Genomic DNA, 26,276 nt, shown 5'->3' with positions numbered 1-26,276 from the left:
AGTATGAACCATTTTTATAAGGGTGTGTAAATATTAGCATTTCCTGTAGTTCAGTGGTAAGAGCATTGCGTTAACAACGCATGGTTGTGGGTTCGATCCCAGGGGATTGCACATACCTATGTATAAATGTATAGGATAACGCAATGTAAGTCGCTTTGGATAAAAGCGTCTGCCAAATGCATAAATGTAAATGTATTTGGGAGCAGAGCCATTTATAACATACAGTGCCCTCCACAATTATTGAACCCCCTGGTAAATATGATCAAAATGGGCTGTAAAAAATAAATCTGCATCGATTATCCTTGTGATCTTTCATTCAAAAAATTTGCAAAATTCTAACCTTTCATTGAAGTAAAAGAATTGAAAGTGGGGGGAAAATCACATTATGAAATAAATGTTTTTCTCCAAAACACGTTGGCCACAATTATTGAAACCCTTTTATTAAATACTTTTTGCAATCTCCTTTTGCCAAGATAACAGCTCTGAGTCTTCTCCTATAATGCCTGATGAGTTTGGAGAATAACTGACAAGAGATCAGAGACCATTCCTCCACACAGAATCTCTCCAGATCCTTCAGATTCCCAGATCCATGTTGGTGCTTCTTCTCTTCAGTTCAGCCCACTCATCAGGTCAGGGGACTGAGACGGTCATGGCAGAAGCTTCATTTTGTGCTCCACAACAAATTTTTGTTTTGATTTTGATGTTTGTTTTGGATCGTTGTCCTGATGGAAGATCCAACCACGGCCCATTATAAGATTTCTAGCAGAAGGCGTCAGGTTTTGATTTTTTATCTGTTGATATTTGATAGAATCCACAATGCCATGTATCTGAACAAGAAGTCCAGGACCTCCAGCAGAAAAATATGCCCACAACATTAAAGATCCAATGGTATATTAAATTGTACACATGGGGTACTTTTTATCCTTGTGTTCACCAAACCCATCTAGTGTGTTTGCTGCCAAAAAGCTCTGTTTTAGTCTCATCTGACCACAGAACCCTGTGTTGTTTGAAGATCCAGTCGTGTCTGACAATTAAATTTGCTGGAATTTGTTTTTGGATGAGCGAGGAGGATTTTTTTTAAACCCTCCCAAACAACATGTGGGGATGTAGGGGTTGTTTGATAATTTTTTTTTTAGGCTTTCTGACCCTAAGACTCAACTAATCTCTGCAATTCTCCATCTGTGATCCTTGGAGAGTCTTTGGCCACTCAAACTTTCATACTCGCCGTGCATTAAGACAGTATAGACACACGTCCTTTTCCTGGCAGATTCATAACATCTTTAGTTGGTTATAACTTCTTAATTATTGCCCTGATGGTCAAAATGGGGATTTTCAATTCTTTAGCTATTGTCTTACAGCCACTTTCTAGTTTGTGATGCTCAACAATCTTTTGCTACGCATCAGAACTGTATTCTGTGGTTTTACTCATTGTGATGGATGATTAAGGGGATTTGGCCTTTGTGTTTCCTCATATTTAAACTCCTGTGAAACACGAAGTCATAGCTGGACAGTTTCATGTTCCTAGTCACCCTGGTGTACTAAAAAAGGTAAATATTAATGGGAATATACTTCAGAGATATTTTACTCGTAAAAAATTCTAGGGGTTTCAATAATTGTGGCCAACATGTTTTGGAGAAAAACATTTATTTCATAATGTGATTTCCCCCCACTTTCAATTCTTTTACTTCAATGAAAGGTTAGAATTTTGCACATTTTTTGAATGAAAGATCACAAGGATAATCGATGCAGATTTATTTTTTACAGCCAATTTTGATCATATTTACCAGGGGGTTCAATAATTGTGGAGGGCACTGTACATGTGATTCAACTCTAACATGTACTGGCAGCAGTCCTACCCTTTTAAAAGCATCTCTACCAATATGAGTCCGAGAGGGTGCATTTAACAGGTAGCGGATAACATTATTTTGCATCACTTGCAGACTGTTTTTAAGTTTTTAAGTTTTTAACTGATAATTCACAGTACCATGCAGAACATGCATAATCGAAATGACACTGAATCAATGATACAACCAGTAATTTCTTGATAGAGAAATCTAGATGCCTTGTTCTGCGATACAATAATTTCAGTTTACCTGCACACTTGGATAGTAGTTTGTCAGCAATAATTTTACAGGTTAATGACTGCTCCAATGTTAATCCCAGGTATGTAACACTTTTCTGAGACACTATTTCAGTGCCATTACATGTGACCTTAAGTACATTGACAACTTCCTTTTTGTTCCAAATAAAATGGACTCAGTTTTCCCCAGATGTATTGAAAGCCTCTTGTCTATAAGCCACTTGCTAACACTATTTAATTCATTACCTAGAGTCTTCTCAATCTCGCTGATATCATCCCCAGAGACCAACAATGCAGAGTCATCAGCATATAAAAGCAGCTTACATTTCACTGCACCTGGCATGTCATTGATATAAACTAAAAATAAAAGGGGGCCAAGGATTGAACCTTGGGGCACCCCACAAGTAATATCTCGAGGATCTGATATGGTCCCCTCAACATCACAAACTTGAGTTCTTCCAGTGAGGTAAGAGGTGAACCATTTCACAGCAGTGTTTCTGAAGCCTATACTTTGTAGCTTTGATAGTAGTATTGCATGGTTTACAGTATCAAAGGCTTTTTGCAAATCAAGAAGAATCATGCCCACATACTTTCCTTCATCAAAGTTTTGTCGAATATAATCACATAAGTGAATAAGACAGGTTTCAGTAGAATATGCTGCTCTAAATCCAGACTAAAGTTCATACAGTAGATTTTGTTTGACAAGATACTCTTCCATCTGCTCGTACACAAGACGCTCAAACACTGCTGTCAGAATTGATACAGGCCTATAATTACCAACATCTGATCTACTATTTTTCTTAAAAAAGGAGACTACCCTGGCCCTTTTCATATTCTTGGAAAGATACCCTGACATAAAGACAATTTTATTATATGGGTGAGTACCCCAGAAATTACATTGGCACTATCGTTCAAAAATCTGGACGGAATAAGGTTGACCCACCTATGTTCCTTGACAGTTTTCAGAATCCCTCCACCACTCCAACTCCACACTCACCTGGTTACTTTCCTAACCAGAAATACGGGGGGAAGGGTTCGGTCCATATTCTGAGCTCAGAGCCCTCCCCTCGGACAGCACGCCAAATACGCATACTACTTTACTCTATCTGATTATTTGTAAGTGTGAACTCGTGAAAAGACAACTAATCTGAAACCATGACAACAAACTCAACTAGAAATGGTGCAATCAGGGCTGTCAGGGATGTCCAACCCAGGTTGAGCCGACGTACCAAGGGACCCTGGCAAGGCCGAATGCCTGATGGCCACTGCTGGAGTCAAGGGAGAAAGGAGCGCAGGATCCAGGGGGACGGGTTTAAGTGAAGCGCTCTGAGGCTGAAGGCAGAGCCACAAGATCCTCACGCCTAGGAGGAGATGGCTCCCCAGCATTCCCAAGGTATCCTTGCCTGACTGAGGTGGTACTGATGGGCTGATGGGAGACAGTGATGACTGGGTGGCAGGAGTGGCTGAGGGCTGAAGCGGAGACTGAAGAAAAGTATAAAAACCAACAAAAAAGCATTCCAAATGGTAGATTCGAGAGGTGGTGGGAGAGGGAGGCTGGGTGGGCTTAGCACGACTGAAGATAAAGATTTCACATTTGGGCATAATGAAGGGACACAGGGACACAGGGAACTCATCTCTCCACACACATCCACACTGTCCTTTAAATCCAGCTGGGACTCACTCTCAGTGGCGGGAGGGTGGGCCAGGCTTGCTTCCACGAGGAGTCCCACAACAATGGATGGTACAGTTAGCTCACACACCTGGTCAAACGCGCTTCCCTCAGGATCTGATGTGATGTCAGGCTTGATCGCTCCTCCTGGCGTGGGCTCTAACATCACACTGAGGTGGTCTCTCCATTTGCAGTGGGCTTATGCTGTCACTTCTCACAGTGGGATGGTACCAGGGCACTGGGTTAGGAGTGAGGTGAGTACAAACATGTTGTACATGTTGTACAAACAAGAAAAATATTCATGACACTGTTATAAAATTATTCTACAGAGTATTAACACTTAATGATATTTTAATGACAAATTCAATTTGTGTCACAGTTCATGAATTCACTGTCTCTTCCATGTCTTGTGTGATTGTGTAGTGTGTATGATTAGTGTGGGTGTGTCCTCTGATTACCACGGATCATCAGCGCCAGCTGATTCCACTCTATTCAGCTATATATTCTCAGTGACTGGTGTCTTGTGTTGTCAGATCGTTGTGGTGTTCCCGGTGTTTGTTCCTGTTCCCGTTTGGCATTCTCTCATGGTTTCCGTTCCTGCTGGATTGTTCGTTGTGTCTTCGTCTTCACTCTCTGGAACTGGACTCGTCATTCATCCACCATCCTCCTTCAGCCCGGTTGCCTGTCGAAGTCCCTGTGTCACTCTCTCCCCCCTGTGTGTCGTATTTTGTGTGGACCTGACCTTCTCTGTTTATTCTCGAATAAACGTGATTTGACCTGTTTTTGCCTTCTCTCTTTCGTTCATGACAATTTGTACCACTGGAAAAAAAGTGGTCAGAAATATAATATAATGTTACAGTTTTTCTCCATTGGTTTGGCTCATTTCTTGAAACAGAAATTACATTCTCAAAACTCTAAGATCATTTGGCAAAACAGTCTTACAGTTCAGCACAACACTAATAGCTCACTTGCAAAAGCTCATATCTCTCCCAAAACTGTTCACTCATGCTTCAAAACTAAATTCCTTTCCCATATAAAGAGTCAATGCCACGAAAATGGCAAAGATCCTTCTGAATTGCTTTGGCTCATTTCTTGAAACAGACCGGACGTTCTCAACACTCTTGGTGCTTTTGCCAAAATAACGTGGATGGTTAGGCACAACACCATGGTTCACCTGCAAAAGCTCATACCTCTCCCAAAACAGTTCACTCACGTGTCAAAACTAAATTTCCTTCTCATTTAAACAGTCAGTGCCCCCAAAATGCTTCGTCCCTTTGGCATTGTGTGAGCACTGCAAGTCAAAATGTTTAGATGTTTTGTCAGTATGGCAGAGGACCATTGAAATATCCCTCATGTCCACCTTTCAGTCTTAGCCCAGTCCTTCATTGACAATGGTTACTGTACTGTTTTTTTGTCTAGCTAACAGAATACAACTGTGTATAACACTGAAAAAAAGAAATAGGATTTTAGGGTAAGAGTAGCCTCCAAGGTTTGACATCACACATTGCACTCATACTGCCAAGGAAATTGTAACCATTATCATTCACACACATAAAGTAACTTCCATACATCAGAGTAAAAAAGAAAATGCATACAGCATAATATACTGTAATATAAACACACAGACAAAAAAACAATGAAAATGATATGCAGCCTACAGTGCTGTAAATAAAGCTGGAGTTTCAGAACCAACAGTTCTTCACTGGTCGCTGTCCTCACCCTCCCTCTCCTGGCCACGGTGGAAATTCACATTGTCCTATACAATAACATATTGTGGTAGGTGAGGCCCTACGAGACCTCTCTCATTTTCAGGGATCAAATCAAAATGAAGGTGGTCCAAGAAGATGAGGAGCTTCTGTGTATTGTATGGGCCAAGACTGGGGATGTGAGTAGCCACACCATTCTCAGATATGGCAGCACACATAGTTATATTGCCCCCTCGCTGGCCTGGGACATCCACCGTGGCCCGGTGGCCAATAATATTATATATATATTAGTGCTGGGCAACGGTAAAAAAATTTAATCGCGATTAATCACATTGTTAGCAAAATGTAATAATGAATTCTAAAGTAGTGTATATAGCAGATCTAAATGTACTGCTATATACACAAAAGTGCAATAACATGTGGTTTGCAAAAACTTTAAACAAATAGCCTAATGTGCTTAACAGTATTCCCTTTACACAGTAGCAATAAAATATTTCTTGTAAATCTCAACTTAAACATTAATGTAATCAAATCAAATATTAAACCAAAGCTATTTGCCACTGCCAGGACATTACCTTTTATCTAGCTTGTTAAACAAGTTACCATCAGAGTCCTGTTTTCTTGGTTTTTATTTTATTTTTCTGAATAGGTATCAACAGGTATCTTTCATCAGGGAGCAGCAGAAACAGTCAGTGTTCAGTAGCAAGTTTCCCTGTGTGTTCACACCAAACGCGAATAGCGCGTCAAATTCGCGTCTACCGCGTCTAGTTGGACGTTTGAACATTTTGAATCCATTCGCGCGTCCAGAGCGAAATTGACCCGCGTAAAAAGCAAAGTTTTGACGCGAACTGGACGCGCGTCCACCGCGCCGCGCTAAGCGCCTCATTCGCGCCGCAGGACCTTGCATTGACTTTAACATTGAAATCACTCGCGCCAGACACTCTTTTCGCGTTTGGTAGAGTAACCCCTCATTTACACTGCACACGTGTGCGGTGCGTTACGTCTGCGACAAGGTTTTATTCCGTCCTCGACGCGGTGCCAACTCACACCAGGAGCATTTCAGAAGCGGAGCGACTGGATGCGCGAGACCACGTGATTTGCCTGTCCGACGTGATTTTTCTTGATTTTGGGGGTTTCTACCTTACAGTCTATGCTTTCTACCAAGGATATATTGGTGTGCAATACAATCGAGAGTCTGCACATGGTGTTAATTTTGAAATTGACAGTGTTTTTTTACTTTTATTTTGTATTTCCGGTGCGACTTGGACGCGCGTCCGTCAAAAATAGACTAGGCGCCTATATTTAGCGAAGCGGCGCGGAGAGCCGTTTCTGGGAAGCTTCTGAAACGCGCCGCGTCGCGGCCGGTGTAAACACAAGCATTGACTAGAATGGGCGCGATCAGCTCCGGTAGCCGTGTCGCAGCCGTAATGCGCCGCAGATGTGTGCAGTGTAAATGAGGGGTTAAGGCCGGGTTCACACCGGACGCAGAAGCGGCGTGAAAGCGGCGCGGAACGGAGGCCGCTTCCTTTCGGCGCCCATGTTAACCTATGGTGTCGTTCACACCAGACGCGGAGCGCCGCAGCCAGCCCGCCCCGTGAAGCGCCAGTTTCGGCGTCTGGTCTATTTTTTGCGCGACCGCGAGTGATCCGCGTCCATTCCTGCAGGAAGTCACACCAAGAAACAACGAGACATCCGGTCAATTGTCAAAATAAAAGCAATTTTCAAATTAAAATACCGCGAGTGACAAATGCGATCATATTTGTGTATCTAAACAGACTAGAAAGATGAAAACAAACAAAGAAAAAAACTGTCTACCATATTCTCTCTCTGGCTGCGTGTGTGTCTTGACAACGGATTAATAAAAGAAGTGTACAAACTTCTTGGTTACAGAAACATGGTGTATTCATTTTATGAGGTTATTTACTTACCCATGATGTAAAAAATAGCTCTGAATAAACAACAACAGAGCAGAAGCGCTTGTCGACCTCCGCGAAGAATACGCATCTGGTGTGATCAGGCAGGCGCCGGACCGCGCGTGATTTTCCGTTCCGCGCCGCTTCCGCGTCTGGTGTGAACCCAGCGTAACCCCTCATTTACATTGCACACATGTGCGGTGCATTACGTCTGCGACAAGGTTTTATTCCGTCCTCCACGCGGTGCCAACTCACACCAGGAGCATTTCAGAAGCGGAGCGACTGGATGCGCGAGACCACGTGTTTGGTCTGCATTTGCCTGTCTGACGTGGTTTTTCTTGATTTTTGAGTTTCTACCATACAGTCTATGGTTTCTACCAAGGATATTGGTGTGTAATACGTTTGGGAGTTTGCACAGAGTGTTTATTTTGAATTTGACAATGTTTTTTGACTTTTATTTTGTATTCCCGGTGCGACTTGGACGCGCGTCCGTCAAAAATAGACTAGGCGCCTATATTTAGCGAAGCGGCGCGGAGAGCCGCTTCTGGGAAGCTTCTGAAACGCGCCGCGTCGCGGCCGGTGTAAACACAAGCATTGACTAGAATGGGCGCGATCAGCTCCGGTAGCCGTGTCGCAGCCGTAATGCGCTGCAGACGTGTCACGGTGCGTGTCCACTGGCGCGGAGCGAGCGGAGCAAGCGTTTTCAATTCATTCTATGGAAGTTGAGCTTCACGCTCGCCCAGTGCATTTTGGGATTGCCAGCGGACCGGAGAAAGCGTTGAGAGCGACCGAGAGCGTCAAAAGATTGGGCAGTTCTCGACTTTACGTAAATATCAAGCGAAAAACGCGGTCGGCAGCCAATTGCTGTGAGGTTCGGGATGAGACGTCTGTATAAAAATATGCAAATTGTGCCGGAGTTTATGCTGGATTTAGTGCATAAATCATTTTGTTTACAAATTAGACGCTTTGCAGTTGTTATATATGTTAAAGATTTTTTTTCTTTATTTTTTTTTTCTTCTCGCTGTAGTGGACACGCACCGTGAGGAGAAGTGGTCGAGCACAAGGTGCAGCGACAAGCGAGTGCGTTCCCGTGAAACTGTCGCGGTTGTGCGCACACGCCCGCCCGCTGCCGAAGTTGAATTGTCTTGATCTTTTTGTAAACGACGTGCAGCACAAATCATTGGAAGAGAGTACTGATTCTCGCTGTTTGTGAGTTTCCTGAATCTAAATAGTTATCAGGACATCAACAGGAGGGAATTCACATGGCAGAGCATCCCCAAACGCCGGTGAGCAACGGACTCAAAATAATAATAAACTGCGTTAACGTGCGATAAAAAAAATTTATAAATGCGTTAACGCGATAATAACGCGTTAACTTGCCCAGCCCTAATATATATATATATATATATATATATATGGTATTCATGGTATTATGTTCTTGACTAATTTTGACAATTGAACAGACTATTGTGCATGTGATGACTTATACAATGAAATGACGCTGACACGTTTTGAAGCAAACAACCATTAGACTGAGAATCAACAATCAGTTTAGATCAACAAGATCTATTCACTTGGAAATTGTGCTAAATGTAGGCTACCTGTACTTAATCATTTGCAAAGATGTACTGAGACATTGAGACATGTACTTAGACACTGGTGACCATGCTGGTCACTTTGGAACCAAAGATATGTTCCAGTGTCAATGGCGACAGGTCCAACATCTGGCTAACATATTCTGGGATGGATGGAGGTAACAGTATCTGTGTTCACTACAGACACATAGGAAGTGGCAATCTGACTGACCCAATGTTGATCCCATTAGCATTGTGCACCTCAACTATAGCCAAGCCAAAATAAATGAATGGCCAATGGGAATAATTACGCAGACCTTTCCAAGCAAAGAAGGAAAAGTTCGCAAGGTGAAAATAAGGGTTCCAAGATGGCACCATGCAAGCTCTTCCTTATACTAGTAACAGAGATTGCTGTACTTCTTCCTCCAGAGTCCAAGTTAAAGTAGTGTCAACAAGCAGTTACTTAGTGGTGGCGCTCAATCACGCCAGACGGGGAGCGTTCTGTTACAATAATTGACAGCGTTAAAGGAACACTCCACCGTTTTTTAAAATAGGGCTTATTCACCTTCTTTCCTACATTTAGGTAGGTGGGCAAATGCATTTTTGTCTCAGTGCATGCATTGTTTTAGTTTGACAGGGTCGGCGCTAGCTTAGCTTAGAACAATGAATGGAATCCTTTGTTGCCAGCTAGCATGTCCTGAGTAAAAGTGATACAATTTATTATTTTTTTTACCCACCTAATTACTTCTTGTGGCCTGCGTATTCACAATGAGTACAAATAGCAATGCAGATTAACACAAGGTGATTTCCTAGGCAGATATTGACTTGGGACTATATTAGGGGGAAGCACAGGCGGGGACTTGAATGGGCACATTGCTACTTGGGCGCAGAGATACCACGCAACACATGAAATCCCACGACTTCCGTCAACATATCGGCGTGCAACGCGCCAAAAAACGGAAGAAAAAGAACATACCGGCGTGACCTGCACCGAGTGTCTTCGCTTTTGAATTGTTTATTTTGAGAAGTTACAGCTACAGTTACAGCAAACATGGTAATTACCTGCGTAGCAAAAGGTTGTGAGAACAAGCAAAGGACATACACGAATGTAATGTTTCACAGAATTCCATCGAATGTGGAACTGAGAAATAAATGGCTAGCTGCTCTGGATATCTGTACTTCAATGCCTCTCTACAAAATTATACAGTATCGTGTTTGCGAAGAGCATTTTGCACCGGAGGACTACTTTGAAAAAATGGAATATGGGCCCAGAAAGACGGTACTACATCTGAAAGATACGGCCGTCCCATCCATTTTCAAAGCACAGGCAAAACAAAGTGCACATGTAAGTTGTCTTTTATTACTCTTCCTTATGTTAATCTGTGTCTTTATTCGGTTGTAAGATAGATGCTGAGAAGCTGTATATAGACTACGGTTCAAATAGCCTCCTCCTTCATCGCCATTCATGTACTGTAGGAAAAATAGCCAGCTACTATTCACGCCGGTATGTTTACGGAAGTCGTGGGATTTCATGTGTTGCGTGAAATCTCTGCGCCCAAGTAGCAGTGCTTCGCCTGTGCTTCCCCCTAATAAAGTCCCAAGTCAATATCTGCCTAGGAAATCGCCTAGTGTTAATCTGCATCGCTATTTGTACTCGTTGTGAATACGCAGGCCACAAGAAGTAATTCGTTTTTTTTTAAACTTTTTTTAAAACTTTTACTCAGGACATTCTACCTGGCAACAAAGGATTCCATTCATTAAGCTAAGCTAAGCTAGCGCCGACCCTGTCAAACTAAGACAATGCATGCACTGAGACAAAAATGCATCTAAATGTAGGAAAGAAGGTGAATTTCAAAAAACGGTAGAATGTTCCTTTAACAATAATTAAAGAGTAAATGATTGGTTGGTAGTTTGTCTCCCCCTACTGGCTGTTCTAAGAATAATGCATTATAATGCTGTCATTATCATATGACTGATCATAAAACTAACAAGGGATTTCGAGCCTTCCATGCTGCTATTCTATTCCTGAGTCAAGAAACAGTTAATCAGTATCCATCTGCATTCATCCATTCATTCATATTCAAATTGATTTAAATAAATACATGTTTCATTGTTTTAATAAATAAATAAACAATGGCTTAAGTAAATCATAATTATGAGATTGTATAAAAATGGTAAATTACATAAAAAGCTACAATTATTAGATATTAAGTAATAATTATGTGATAAAAATTTGAAATTGTCATACCACCATGTCATAATTAGCCATTGGATAAAGTCAAAATATCAAAAATATATATATAAATACTATAACATAAAAAAGTCGAAATTAGAAAATAATAAATGATAATTATGAAATAAAGTCCAAATTTGACGTGAAAGTATGGACTTCCATAGACGTTTATGGGTGATTCTCCAACTAAGAAACACACTCTCTTAAAACACACTTAAAACAATCTTCCTAGCTTCATTCATTTGTCTTCTAACACAATATAACAGTGGGCAGTTTTAGAATTCCATGGAATATTATTATTTTTAATAGTTTTTCTGAAGAGTGCTTACAAAGATGTCATTTCCACCACTTTTCAATTTATGTATTTTATGACAATATAATATTGTAAAACGTAATCGGTTACTATATACTAGAAGAGGGAACGAGTATTGCGTAAGTTAGCTTACGCTACGGGTAAAGTCATCTTTTCTCGAGATATGAAGCCAAAAAATTATCCTTAATTTTTATTCATTGTCAACGCAGTGCAGCAGCTAGCAGACCTAGAGCAGGCTATCTAGCGCGCTCATTGGCTGCTCCGCCGCAACTGCAGCAGCCTACCAGTGAGCCTGGCGTGACGTTACGCCCAATGAGGGCGCGCGCGCCCTAACGCGTCACAGCCCGCCAGAATGGGAGTGGCTTAGCGTATAAAAGGAAGGCTCGGAGGCTGATACCCTGGTTTTCGTCGACTGAAGCGAAATGAGCTCGTGGCGTGAGCACGGCGGGTTACGCAATACTCGTTCCCTCTTCTAGAGAGAACCGAGGTTACGTTAGTAACCGATTACGTTCTCTTACGAGAGGTTCTCTCGTATTGCGTAAGTTAGCTTACGCTACGGGAACCCCTTGTCAACGCCATGCGCGCCCAGCATCCACTACATGAGTCCCAGGGGAAGCCCGGGGAACACTGATAAGTGGGAAACAGGTGGCCGACAGAGTGGGCCAGCACATGTTCATAAGCACACATTAGGGGGTGTAGAGCGGCTCGGCCGGTCTATACAGATACTGACACAACCCTTTCTAGTGCAGCTCAACCAGGAGAGCTAAATCGAGTAAGTAGCCCGCGCACAAAAGTCTGGGCAGGGCATACACACGACTTAGACTGATAGAAGTTTAGCCTGCAGGGCGGGAACTTCCAGGTTATAAAACCTAACAAATGTAGAGGGGGAGGCCCAACCTGCCGCTGTACAAATGTCATGAATGGAAATCCCGCTGGACCAAGCCCACGATGAGGCCATGCCTCTGGTGGAATGAGCCCGGATGCCCAAGGGGCACTGCAGGTTTCTGGACGCATAAGCTGCCGCAATAGCGTCCACTATCCATCTGGACAGACTGTGTTTCGAGGCGGCGAGACCCTTGGTGCGCCCTCCAAACGAAACGAAAAGCTGCTCCGAGCGCCTGAAAGCGGCGGAGCGCGTGACGTAATTCCTCAGAGCCCTGACAGGGCAGAGGAGGTTACTATCAACCTCGCTGCCGGATGCCGGTAGGGCTGAGAGGGAAATGACCTGCGCTCTTAAAGGAGTGACCATCACCTTGGGGACGTAACCATGTCTCGGTTTGAGAATGACTATTGAGTCATTAGGTCCGAACTCAAGACACGCCGCGTTAACTGATAACGCGTGCAAGTCACCCACGCGTTTAACTGAAGACAGAGCTATCAGAAAAACGGTTTTGAACGTGAGGTACTTCAGATCCACAGTGTCCAAAGGTTCGAAGGGATAAGCTTTCAGGGCCTCTAGGACCAAAGACAAATCCCAAATCGGAACCGAGGGGGGCCGCGGGGGATTCATCCTCCTGGCTCCTCTGAGGAAGCGGATGATGAATTCATTCCTTCCTAATGCGCGGCCGCGCGCCGAGTCGGCGAACGCTGCAATAGCCACAACATAAACTTTGAGCGTGGAAGGGGACCTGCCCACGTCCAGCAGCTCCTGAAGGAAGCACAAAACCCACGAAACCCCACACGTTTGTGGGTTTAGATTTTTCCCCGTGCACCACTTGTTAAACACAGACCATTTTGACGCGTAGAGCCGTCTGTAGAGGGGGCTCTAGACTGCGTGATCGTGTTCACGACCCCTTTTGGCAAATCAACGAGTATCCGTTGATTATCCACGCAAGCAGAGACGAGCGCTCTGGATGGGGATGCCAGATCGAACCGCGGGCTTGAGAGAGAAGGTCTCTTCTCACCGGGATCGGCCATGGGGCTGAGTTTTTATTCCGGGAACCATGTCTGGTTCTCCCAGTGCGGGGCTATGAGGAGCACTGAGTGGCGCGTTTCTCTGATCCTCCCGATCACCTGAGGTAACAGCAAGATCGGGGGAAAAGCGTACAGCGGGACGCTGGGCCAGGTTTGGGCCAGCGCGTCCTCGCTCTTCGAGAAGAATATCGGGCAGTGGGCGTTGTCGTCTGACGCAAATAGGTCGACTTTCGCTCTGCCGAAAAGGCGCCATAGAAGCTGGACCGTCTGGTGGTGCAGAGACCATTCCCCGGGGGGAACGTTATCTCTGGACAGTCTGTCTGGGCCGTAGTTCAGGTGACCGGGCACATGCGCGGCTCTCAGCGAGCGCAGTGAGCCCTGAGCCCAAACGAGGAGGCGTTCCGCCAGTGCGCAGGGGATTTTGGATCTGATCCCGCCTCCTGACGGTTCATGTTGTCTGTGCGAACTAGTACATGGTGTCCTCGCAGGTATGGGAGAAAATGTTTCAGTGCATTCTCGACCGCTAGCATCTCCCGACAGTTTATGTGAAGGCATTTCTCCCGGTCTGACCAGAGGCCATAGACCGGTCTGCCCTCGAGAAGCGGCCCCCCAACCTAGGTTGGAGGCGTCTGTCGAGATCGTTTTCCGGTGCGAGATAACTCCCATTGTAACTCCCCGTTGGTACCATCCGGCCGCCAGCCAGGGCTGCAGGGCTGAGACGCAGCCCTGATTCACACTGACTCGCGAGCCGCCGGCAATCCACGCTCTGCGGGGTGCTCTCGCTCTCAGCCAGCGCTGAAGCGGGCGCATGCGCAGTAAGCCCAGCTGAAGCACCGCTGCAGCTGAAGCCATGTGGCCCAACATCATCTGAAATGTTTTCAGGGGGAAACACCTGCCTTTCTGAAAAGACGTGGCGAGATGTCGAATACGGCGCGCGCGCTGTGTCGACAGTCTGGCCGTCATAGCCACCGAGTCCAGCTCTATTCCCAAAAAAGAGATTGACTGACTGGGTATTAATGAGCTCTTGGTCCAGTTGACTGAGAGACCCATGCTTTTCAGATGGCTGAGAAGCGCTAGTCTGTGGGATATGAGTTCTTCCTCTGACTGCGCTAGAATCAACCAGTCGTCCAAATAGTTCAGAATTCGCATGCCCTGTGTTCTCAGGGGAGCGAGGGCCGAGTCCATGCACTTCGTGAACGTACGGGGTGCTAAAGACAGGCCGAACGGGAGGACGGTGTATTGATATACCTGACCGTCGAAGGCGAATCTCAAGAATGGCCTGTGATGGGGTATAATCTGAATCTGAAAGTATGCGTCTTTCAGATCGAGAGAAATAAACCAGTCCCTCGGGCGGATTTGCGCGAGGATTTGTCTGGTTGTGAGCATTTTGAACGGCCGTCTCATGAGAGCTTTGTTCAAATATCTCAGATCTAATATGGGTCTGAGAGCTCCGTCCTTCTTAGGAACGAGGAAATAACGGCTGTAAAAGCCCATCTCGGTCAGAGAAGGATGCACTCGTTCTATCGCCCCCTTGCACAATAGTTTCGCTATTTCTGAATGAAGCAGATGGGCTGCTTCTGTATTCACTCTCGTCTCGGTCCGTGCTCGAAAGCGCGGGGGACGGCGAGCGAACTGCAGCGAATAGCCCCGTTTCACAATGTTCAGCACCCATTCTGACACGCCCGGGATAGTTTCCCACGCTTCCGCATGCATAGCTAGGGGTCGAATGGCCTCTGGGTCCCGGCCGCTGCACTGCGCGGGATAGGGAACTCGTAGCAGAGGAATTTGCGCGGTGCGCGCGCTGTCGATGCTGGGGAACGGGAGCTCGCTGATAGCGATAACTGGCTGGACAGCACTCAATGACTCGGTCACTTGGGACGGAGAACGTTTTGCAGTGAGAAACCCGTGACGCGAGAGCGGCGTGGGTGTTAATGTGTTTATCAGTAAATGTGAGCGCTCGTGGGCGGGCACAGGGCTTACATTCATAACACGGCCAGTGTTGGGGAGCTTTATGTGATCTAACCCCCGGGGCAGCTGTGTGACAGAGCGGGCAGTGGGTAGGTGTGAGCACTGACTCGTGGGCACAATTCTTAAGCTTATCACTCGAGCGGCGCGTGCCCGCTTTGTGAGAGTGAGCTCTGTGAGAGACACAGGGGAGATCGTGCTTGTGTGTAGGGGTGAGCACTGGGCTGTGGGCACATTTCCTACACTCAAAACACTGTCGGCGTGAGCCGAATAACCAGAATTAATACTCTTTTTCAGATTTCTCTGGGTCGCTGTGCGAACAGCGTTTGTCTGCAGGCGAGCGAGTTGTGTAACTGACTCATTGGCTGCAAAATACACATCTGCAGTCGCCTTTTTAGGTTTTTTTTTTCTTCTTTTTTTTCCAGAGCCGGACTCGAACACGGGTCTCTGGCGCGAAAGCCTAAGATTCTGCCACTGAGCCACAGGGGGAGAATACATAGGCTATCGGTTCGCGCGAACATATGATAGAGCGTCGTCATATTTCGTGTCGGCGTTAGCTTGCAGGCGTGCGTGTATTGTAACAGCCTCGTTTACTGCAATATTAATATTTCCAGCCGCCTGAACTCAGAGGGGACTGAGAAATGTGTGAGAATTGGAGATTGGCCCGGCCTCAGCGGGGCTACAAACACTCTCTCTCCTCCTTTCGCCGGTGAGTGAGGCACGCGGGGTGCTGAACATTGCTCGTGACCGTCCGCTCTGACATCCCTTGAGAACGGCGCAGTTTGCGCGGCACAAGCAAAGGGAGAGAGCGCGGGAAGCGGGGCGAGTAGCCAGAGAGCATCATCATGTTTTGCAGGCGTGCGTGTACTATAACAGGCTCGTTTACTGCAGTATTGATATTACCAGTCGCCTGAACTTGGGAGGGGACTGAGAACTATGTGAGACATGGCGGTCAGTCAAGCCTCGGCGGGACTCACACACTCTCGTTTCTCCTTTCGCCGGTGAGTGACGGGCGCGGGGGCGGTAGCTTTCTTGTAACGTAAAGAAAAACTAGCCCCGTGACCGTACGCTTCTGCAATCCCTTGTGAGCGGCGCAGTTTGCGCGACTCGAACAGAGGGAGAGAGCGAGCCCCGTAATCGTCCGCATCTCTGACATCCCTTGTGAACGGCACAGTTGCGCGGCTCGAACAGAGGGAGAGAGAGAGCGGGGAGTGGTGCGAGGCATTTGAAACAACGCCTCGTAGGAAATTTCTCTTTTAGAAGCGAGAGTATGTGTCGCAGCGGCGAACACACACAGCAGTAAAAGGATATGACGCCGGATAGCGTAGCAGGCACGGATGGCGGCGGCTTCTCTCAGAGATCCAGCGATGCAGAGAGCTTCGCTGAAGAGACGAAAATCAGGGTATCAGCCTCCGAGCCTTCCTTTTATATGCTAAGCCACTCCCATTCTGGCGGGCTGTGACGCGTTAGGGCGCGCGCGCCCTCATTGGGCGTGACGTCACACCAGGCTCACTGGTAGGCTGCTGCAGTTGCCGCGGAGCAGCCAATGAGCGCGCTAGATAGCCTGCTCTAGGTCTGCTAGCTGCTGCACTGCGTTGACAATGAATACAAATTTATGATAATTTTTTGGCTTCATATCTCGAGAAAAGATGACTTTACCCGTAGCGTAAGCTAACTTACGCAATACGAGAGAACCTCTCGTAAGAGAACTGATTATATAAGATTATGTATCAGTCAACAACATCAGTGGCTACCTAATCATGTAACAAAATAAATCTTAATTCTTCATGAACTTAATGCATTTTTATTTAAAGTTGCTAAATGCCACGATTTGCCACGAGTTGGGATTTTTGCCTACAGCATTTCATTTTTGCTCAGGTCTATGTTTATTATAAGTCACTCAGACATATATTGTAAGTAATGAACTATTAATACTTGATTTAAAATACATTTAGATCCACATCATTGGTTATTCTTATTTTTTTTTCTTAAAAACTGTAGTGGTGGAAAGTGGTGGAAATTACAGTTTATGGTGGAAAGATTGTTTCTGTTTATTTTTTACTTAAATTGCCAGTCCAAAATATTTTTAACCATGTATTTTATTATTTAACATATATGAGTTGAACAGTATACCTAATAGTTTTAAAAATAATGATTACAAATGATATGCAAATGATATGAACCTGCTCAAAACATTCATATAAATATAGATAAATAAAAATAAATATAGAGTGTACTAGAATGGTGATATATAGCCTAAAGTTCTCAGTCCAAAAGCACAAATATGTCATGAGAACATGCAAATAGCACACAAAAATGGCATATATCATGTCCAAAGCTACGCCTGTAATTTCTCAGAGGTGGAAATGACGGAGGTGGAAATGACATTTTAGCAGTTTTTCTGCAATATTAGCACACCCTCATGCCAGGATTAGCTACTTTTAGCATGTTGTTTACTCGTAATAAACATAAATACATTATTTTCATATTTGTTGTACATAATTCAACCGAACTACAGCCAAGGTGGAAATGACGCTGAATAAAAATACTCTGTATAAAAGCTTGAGTTACCTTGATTTATTTTCTTGTGCTGAAGAGCCCAGGGGGTCAATCCAGCACTTTGAAAACCGTACCACCCCCGGGGGCCGCCATTGGCTAACAAGCCATCACCTGCTGTTAGCATTCCATTGACTCCCATTCATTTTGGCGTCACTTTGACAGCGAATAACTTTACATCTGAGGCGTTTAAAGACTCCATTTGTCCATTGTTTATTTCTAAAGAAACACAACAATGTATAAAAGGCTCCATTACCTTGTATCTTACGTTATGGCCCAGTAGAAGCAGTTTTTGTAAAAGTAGGCTAACGATTGCGTCATAACCACGCGACTCTCTGGAAATTACCGCATAGACAGGAGGAGAAGCTCGCAGTCAATCGGGGGGACGTGGAGTCCGATAAAGTCAAGGGAGAAGCCCATAGAGAGTCATGACGTTGCTCCTGCTCCTAGCTCATGGACAGCTCCTACTCACACTCTCCGTCTCTGCAAGATTCGGAAGGGAATGATTCAGATTTCGCTTGGCACAGCTACTAGAAGACTTACAACTCTCAGGCAGGCTGCTCACGTCACATCTACGTCATCAAGCTCAGTTTGAGTCTGCACAGTACGCTCAGCCATCAGGAAGTGAGTGCTTCTAATTTGCTTCACTTTTCTCCGTTGAAACCTATGGGGTTGCTGTGTCCACTTTATATACTGTCTATGTGAAGAGCACATGTGCCTGAAGTTTCATCTTCAACTAATACGTCCTTTTAACTTTTTTTTCTACTGTGGCCGAGAGAGCTCAACGCGCTGCAACTGAAGAAAACACATGCAAATAGAAAAACACCTGCAAATTAAGAAAACATATTCATCAGTTTCACAACACATGTGTGCTCCAAATACTCACAACACAACCAAATACAGAAACGCTCTGCAAAAGTTCACAACACAACCAAATACAGAAACGCTCTGCAAAAGTTCACAACACAACCAAATACAGAAACGCGCTGCAAAAGTTCAGAACACAACCAAATACAGAAACGCGCTGCAAAAGTTCACAACACAACCAAATACAGAAACGCGCTGCAAAAGTTCACAACACAACCAAATACAGAAACGAGCTGCAAAAGTTCACACACAACCAAATACAGAAATGCGCTGCAAAAGTTCACAACACAACCAAATACAGAAACGCGCTGCAAATAGGACAGAACACAACGGAAATGTTTCCGGGGAAGCCAATAAGTGACGGACCCGACTGGGGCGTGCTTACAGCTGTCTACTTTAATTTAATTTAATTTAATTTATTATTTTATTTTTGTTGCAAAACATACAGAGATTACACGTTTATGACATACAACTTTGTATAGCCTACAATATACAAAATGTATTTATAATATGTTCAATGTCATAAGAATACTAATCAGAAAAGAACAAGCTGAAGACTAAAATAAATTAAAGAAAAAAAGATAGAGAAAAAGAACATGAGGGAAAGATATTAATATATACATCAGTTACATTGTACACATTCATGTTATGTTAAAATAAGTTTCATAAGAAATGTTAGAATGAAGGGTCCAAATCATAGACAGTAGGCTATACAAGAGGTCCAAATATGAGACGGCGCTGCGTTGTCATGGGAACATCCCAGGTGAAAATAATGAGGAAATTACATTGGCTTTCGTTGCTCCCTTCATCAAGTCCGTTCCAAACGGCTACATAATGGCACACAAGTGCCCCGCTCCCTCCAAAGTGCCCACTTCAAGGGCTCTGCCGTCTGCCCTTTTAAGGGAGTAACGTTAGGGCATAGGTAATGCTCATGAGCAATAAAAAACGTCCCTGCCGGGTCCGTCACTTATTGGGTTCCCCGGAAACATTTCCGTTGTGTTCTGTCCTATTTGCAGCGCGTTTCTGTATTTGGTTGTGTTGTGAACTTTTGCAGCGCATTTCTGTATTTGGTTGTGTTTTGAGTATTTGGAGCACACATGTGTTGTGAAACTGATGAAGATGTTTTCTTAATTTGCAGGTGTTTTTCTATTTACATGTGTTTTCTTCAGTTGCAGCGCGTTGAGCTCTCTCGGCCACCGTATATATTTCCATGGTTACAAAGTAAATAAAATATCTAAGGTGGATCTATTAAAGTGGATTTTGTTGAGGGAGGTGGAAATGAGGGAAAACCTGGGCACAGACTTATTTTATTCCAAAAATAGTTTAAAATTGTGATATACATGGGTGTTTCTGCAACTACGGGCACTTTTGACTATCCCAATTTTAAAAAGATCAACCTCTATGAATTTCAATTTTAACCATCACACTCTGTAATACATATAAAGATTTACACAAAATAGAATGTAGTCGTTAAGATTTTAATCTGGAACATGTTTATTTTTTATGTTTTTCGGGTCATCTTCTTAAAAAGTGTCCTTACCGCAATGTTACAATAACGTTCATTTTATAAATTTTTCTTTAGTAATTTCTATAATTTTTTTTACATATTTAAATAGCTTTTTCAAATTTGATGCAGTTTTGTAAATACTGATATAAAAAAATAATATACAAAATAGGGAATTTCATGTTTTTTTCTATGCCATGTAAAAAATTTACAGTAACCTTAGATGTCAATTGTTTCCATACACACAAAAGATAACATAATTAACTTTTTATGACAGATGTTGCAATTTCAATGTGTTAATCATCTCAACTTAAGTGTAAAAATATTTTTTTTGCAAATCAAAATGTGAAAAAAAATGAAAATAGAGCAGTGCCGCGGTAATGACATCTTGAGTCGGTAAGGACAAAATTTTATTTTTAATGTAAAAAATGGCATGTTTATATATATATACTAATAAATATACAAATATATACTTCAGTACTAATAATATACTGACTATTTGTCATTTAATATACAGTACACCTTGAATTTGTCTCTACCGCAACACAAGGTCTTTACCGCAACACCTAAATTTGCTGCGGTAAAGACATGTTGCGGAAATTACATTACTATAACTTGCACACTGCATTTTAAAAGAAAATCCAGCAGAAAGAGACTGTAAAGTCACACAAGGTGAGTTTTGAGCACATGAGCCGAACAACATCTGTGTTCACTGTTGGATTAATGTCAGGACTGTGTGTCGTATAACAGCGCTCTGCACTGGCAGCGGTGGAGGACAGTGAGAAGATCTTTACTGAGCTGATCCGCTCCATTGAGAGAAGACGTTCTGAGTTCACACAGCAGATCAGAGATCAGGAAAAAGCTGCAGTGAGTCGAGCTGAAGGACTCTTGAGGCGACTGGGTCGATGATTTGAGGAGGACAGACGCTGAGCTAGAGCAGCTTTCACACACAGAAAATCACAGCAATTTCCTCCAGTTAACGTTATTCTTAAAGCAGGTCTTTAGTTAAATTCTGATTTGCAAGTAATGTTTACTAAATTCACTGACTCTTTAATCGTTAAACTGACTGCAGTTGGTGTAAGCAAGTAACAATCATACACAGAACAAGTAAACATGTCTTTCTTGCATTGTTGGGTTTTTGGCAAAAGTTGCTTTTTACTACATTGAACAAAATTATAAACGCAACACTTTTTTTTTTGCCCTCATTTTTCATGAGTTGAACTCAAAGATCTAAGTTTTTTTTTATGTACACAAAGGCCTATTTCTCTCAAATATTGTTCACAAATCTGTCTAAATCTGTGTTAGTGAGCACTTCTCCTTTGCCGAGATATTCCATCCACCTCACAGGTGTGGCATATCAAGATGCTGATTAGACAGCATGATTATTGCACAGGTGTGCCTTAGGCTGGCCACAATAAAAGGCCACTCTAAAATGTAAAAAAAAAAAATTTACTGGGGGGATCCCAAAACCAGTCAGTATCTGGTGTGACCACCATTTGCCTCACGCAGTGCAACACATCTCCTTCGCATAGAGTTGATCAGGTTGTTGACTGTGGCCTGTGGAATATTAGTCCACTCCTCTTCAATGGCTGTGCGAAGTTGCTGGATATTAGCAGGACCTGGAACACGCTGTCGTATATGCCGATCCAGAGCATCCCAAACATGCTCAATGGGTGACATGTCCGGTGAGTATGCTGGCCATGCAATAACTGGGATGTTCAAACATACTTTGCCATTATAATGTCTATGTCCCTACAATAACAGACCGGCATGCATCTATTAAAAAATGATTAATTCAAGGACGTTGTGCAAGTTTACTGCGACTTCACATACTTTTGAAAATCTAGTTTTAGTTGATCCTGGAAAGCGCTCATTGTCACAGTTGTAAACATAACGGCTTTCTTCTTCCACGAGGGGTTTTGGCGTCACTGCATTTGTTTCCAGGCGGACCGATAAAGAACGCGACACAGACGTCTCCCGGACATCCTGTAGAATTCAACCAATCAGATCGCGACTTCGAAACTCCTGAAGTGTTTCTAGAAAAGTGTGCCATATGCATCAGACGTTCAGCCAACGGTCGTCTGAGGCTGAGACTAGGTGAGAGGTAGCAGGCCAAAGCCTCTTCAACCCGCGGCATCCTCCTATAACCGTTCTCTTTCGCTCCTAGAATGGTACTGTATTCCAAAACTGAGAATGGTCTTTTCCACGACTTACACAACTCATTGTGCAAGTCGGGAAAGAAAGGTAAGTGATCTGAGGCTGTGATCTGTGCTGCAGGAAGCGCTCATCCAATTTGCTCTGCTTTTGCTTTTCCTACCTCTCACAAGGCCAGCTGATATTTAATTAAGCCACAGCCTGAGTCAATACCTCCACGAGCTCCTCATAGGTGGGGTATATTCATTAACTACTTCTTCACTATTGTTAACTACTAAGGAAGATGTGTTAACTAATCAGTATGTAATAGAATTATATGATTGTGTTAAGTAACAGTTAGTTAATCAATAACTAATGAATTCTGTCATACCTCCTGAAGAACCACATTCATTAATTAAGGTTCAAGAAAAATAACTAAGAAGTAACTAATGAACAGTCATACAAAACTACACTGAGTTGTGACCTTCCTTATTTACTAATGTTATTATTTGAAGTAGTATTATGAAAATACAATTTTAACAAAAACATGTAAATGTTAAAGGGGTGGTATAATGCCCTTTTCACAAGATGTAAAATAAGTCTTTGATGTCCCCAGAGTGTGTATGTGAAGTTTTAGCTCAAAATACACCACAGATATTTTTATATAGCATGTTAAAGTTGTCACTTTTTGAGGGTGAGCAAAAACGCACCGTTTTTGTGTCTGTCCCTTTAAATGCAAATTAACTTCTGCTCCCGGCACAGAGGGCGGAGCTACAAAAGGTTGTGTCCTTTTACCTCACACAGACATACACTGAACATTTCAAAACTTTTAGCCTTTTATGTTCAAACAAGTCAGACAATGATGGAGAGACTCATGAAGAAGTGACAACATGTAGACAACATTTCTGAATGGTTAGTTGGTGATTTCATGTAGCTTATGTGTAGTTATCTTCTAGTCGTTGATTAGCATATTCTGTATTGACAATCTATAAATCCCGTTCCTGGGGGTGGGTTTATGTAAATTGTAGGGTTAGTGATGTCACTAACCCTTGAGGAATGTTGTGTAGTCCTTATCAGCCGTTTGTTGTAGTCCTTAAAAAGCAATTTCTCTAAAAGAAAATATCTCCCTTTGCTTTGAAGTTTGAGCGTTGTAACTTTGCAGATGTTGTTTATGCTCAAACAGCAACATTACAAACTAAATAAAGTTTGAAAAGTGAAATCATATTCAACCACCCCTTTAAAGAGGTTTTTGCCTGTGTGGTTTTGTGGTTACTTCAGAAAGGAACCCCACTCAAGTGCCTTGCCGTAACCAACCTCAGATTAGTTTTTATATTAAAGTACTGTGTGTGTCTATATTCGTCAGTATAGAACTCCATTGAGTAAATTCATGTATTTGAACGACTGAGGGAAACTGAAAATATAGGGAACTTATTAGTAATTAATAAATAATTATCAAAAAATTCTGCAGGAATTACTTAGAACCTGAAACAGTATTCTAAAGTGAAAATAGGGAACCCATTAGTAATTAATAAAGAATTATCAAGTAATTATCCAGTAATTAGGCTACTTATAACCTTAAACAGTATTCTAAAGTGAAAATATACGGAACTTATTAGTAATTAATAAAGAATTATTAGATCATTCTTCAGGAATTACTTATAAGATGAAACAGTATTCTAAAGTGAAAATATAGGGAACCCATTAGTAATTAATAAAGAATTATCAAATAATTATCCAGGAATAGGCTATTTATAACCTGAAACAGTATTCTAAAGTTAAAATATAGGGAACTTATTAGTAATTAATAAAGTATTATTAGATAATTCTTCAGGAATTACTTAGAACCTGAAACAGAAAATATAAGGAACCTATTAGTAATGAATAAAGAATTACCACATAATTCTGACTCAAATCAAACTTACTGTAAAAAAAAGCACTATTAATGTAATAATCTAAACCTTTGTAAAATATACGACAATGACTCGTTTAGGCTACATGATATCTTCCTTTATTTCAGATAAGAATTTTTTTTTAAATACAGCATATATTTATATTGTTTTAAAATGTACAATACTGCCTACATTTAAACTCGTTTAACAAACATTTTAAAATCAAAAGTTAAACATTTAAAAGCAATTCAAGTGTAGATTTTACTGGAGTAATATTTTATTGGGGTATTTGTGCTTTTACTCAAGTACTTGATTTGTGCACTTCATCCACCACTCCACTGCTAAAAAAAAAAAAAAAAAAACGGATTATTCTAGTGACTACTGTGTATGACTGTTCATTAGTAGTTACTTCATAGTTATTTTTCCTGAACCTTAATTAGTAGATAATTAATAGTAGTTCTTCAGGAGGTATGACAGATTTCATTAGTTATTGATTGACTAACTGATACTTAACACAATCATAAAATTCTAATACACACTGATTAGTTAACACGTCTTCCTTATTAGTTAACAGTAGTGACTTGCAGTAAGTGTTAATAAATAATTACCTATTAGTTCTTCAGTAATTCCTTATTAGTTATGCAGGTAATAAGAAACAGTATTCTAAAGTGTTACCAGTAAAGTGAGTAAAGAGTGAACATTATAATAACTAATGCTTTGATTTACAGAACATGAACTATCCCTTTAAAAACATCCCAAAGAGTAAAGCTAGTAAAGAGTGAACATCATAAGAACTAATGCTTTGGTATAAATGAACTATGCCTTTAAAAACCTTCCAAAGAGTAAAGTGAGTAAAGACTAAAGAGTGAACATCATAAGAACTAATGCTTTGATATACATGAACTATCCCTTTAAAAACATCCCAGAGAGTAAAGTTAGTAAAGGGTAAACAACATTATGAAGAGTAAAACATGAACATTGTATTAACTAATGTTTTTATTTACATGAACTAACCCTGTAAAAACATTCCAAAGAGTAAAGTTACTAAAGAGTAAACAACAAGAGTAAGGCTAGTAAAGAGTGAAGATTGTAAGAACTAATGATTTTGTGTAAATTAACTATCCTTTTAAAAATATTCCAGAGAGTAAAGTTAGTAAAGAGTGAACAACATTCCATAGAGTAAAGCGTGAACATTGTAAGAACTAATGCTTTGGTATACATGAACTATCCCTTTAAAAACCTTACAAAGAGTAAAGTTAGTAAAACGTGAACATCGTAAGAGCTAATGCTATAAATGATATACATGAATCATTGAACTGTGGATTTCTACAATTCCAGCAAGTTTGCTACATTCTGTCAAAGCTTTCCCCATATGTAACAGCAGTTTGCAAGAGTGTTTTGAAAGACTCGTAATCTACCATATGGACTACGGGGAATGTTATGGTATTGGTGCAAGCACTGACAACTGGGTAACACACAGTGTGTTTTGGCATGTGCTGTAGACAGCAATGGTCAAATTTAATAACAATTTTAAATTTCTCCCTTTCTGATACAAGTAGATGCCTGTGAGCTTGCCCAGTAATCCATTGCATTATCTTTGGTTCAGACAAGGTTTCTCCTGCTGCCCCATCTTCTGGTTGTGTGTCTTTAGAATAAATAAAGAGATGAAATTAGAATTAATGTTTTAGTTTATTCATTCCCTTTTACAATGGAAACTACAACAGCAACATTATACTATATATTAGTCCATACCTTCAAGTTCAAGAAGGAAATCTTGAAAGAATTCCATGATTTTTGATTCTTTCACTTGTTTAGTCGAACCAGTTGGGCTCATCTCTGGGGCCAGGTGGGATAAAATGTAATGGGAGTCAACCTAAACACCAAAAATAAAAGCACAAAAATGGATTTTAATATGTGTCATTTGTGCCATACTACAATAACCAAAATAAGTAAATGGTCA

The 26,276-nt window shown here is 42.2% G+C and overlaps 1 protein-coding gene across 3 annotated transcripts in view; it reads right to left on the bottom strand.

Moving 5' to 3' along the window:
- Positions 1–26,276, bottom strand: part of LOC309497162 (uncharacterized protein) — a 121,821-nt gene that overhangs the window by 47,393 nt on the left and 48,152 nt on the right. The window contains exons 22-23 of one of the 3 annotated variants that reach the window (XM_082167384.1): positions 26,069–26,189; positions 25,084–25,961 (exon numbers count right to left, since the gene is read on the bottom strand). The exons of the other annotated variants lie outside the window; for them this stretch is intronic. Of the exons in view, the coding sequence (XP_082023510.1) occupies positions 25,663–25,961; positions 26,069–26,189 (420 nt within the window). The 3' untranslated portion in view covers positions 25,084–25,662. Of the gene's footprint in view, positions 1–25,083; positions 25,962–26,068; positions 26,190–26,276 lie in introns of those variants that run through there. 3 annotated transcript variants of the gene reach the window in all.

This window comes from Leuciscus leuciscus (assembly GCF_965113295.1).
Source record: "Leuciscus leuciscus genome assembly, chromosome: 4".
Classification (NCBI taxonomy): domain Eukaryota; kingdom Metazoa; phylum Chordata; class Actinopteri; order Cypriniformes; family Leuciscidae; genus Leuciscus; species Leuciscus leuciscus.
Note: the sequence above shows the minus strand (reverse complement) of the source record. Positions and strands in the feature narration are given on the sequence as shown.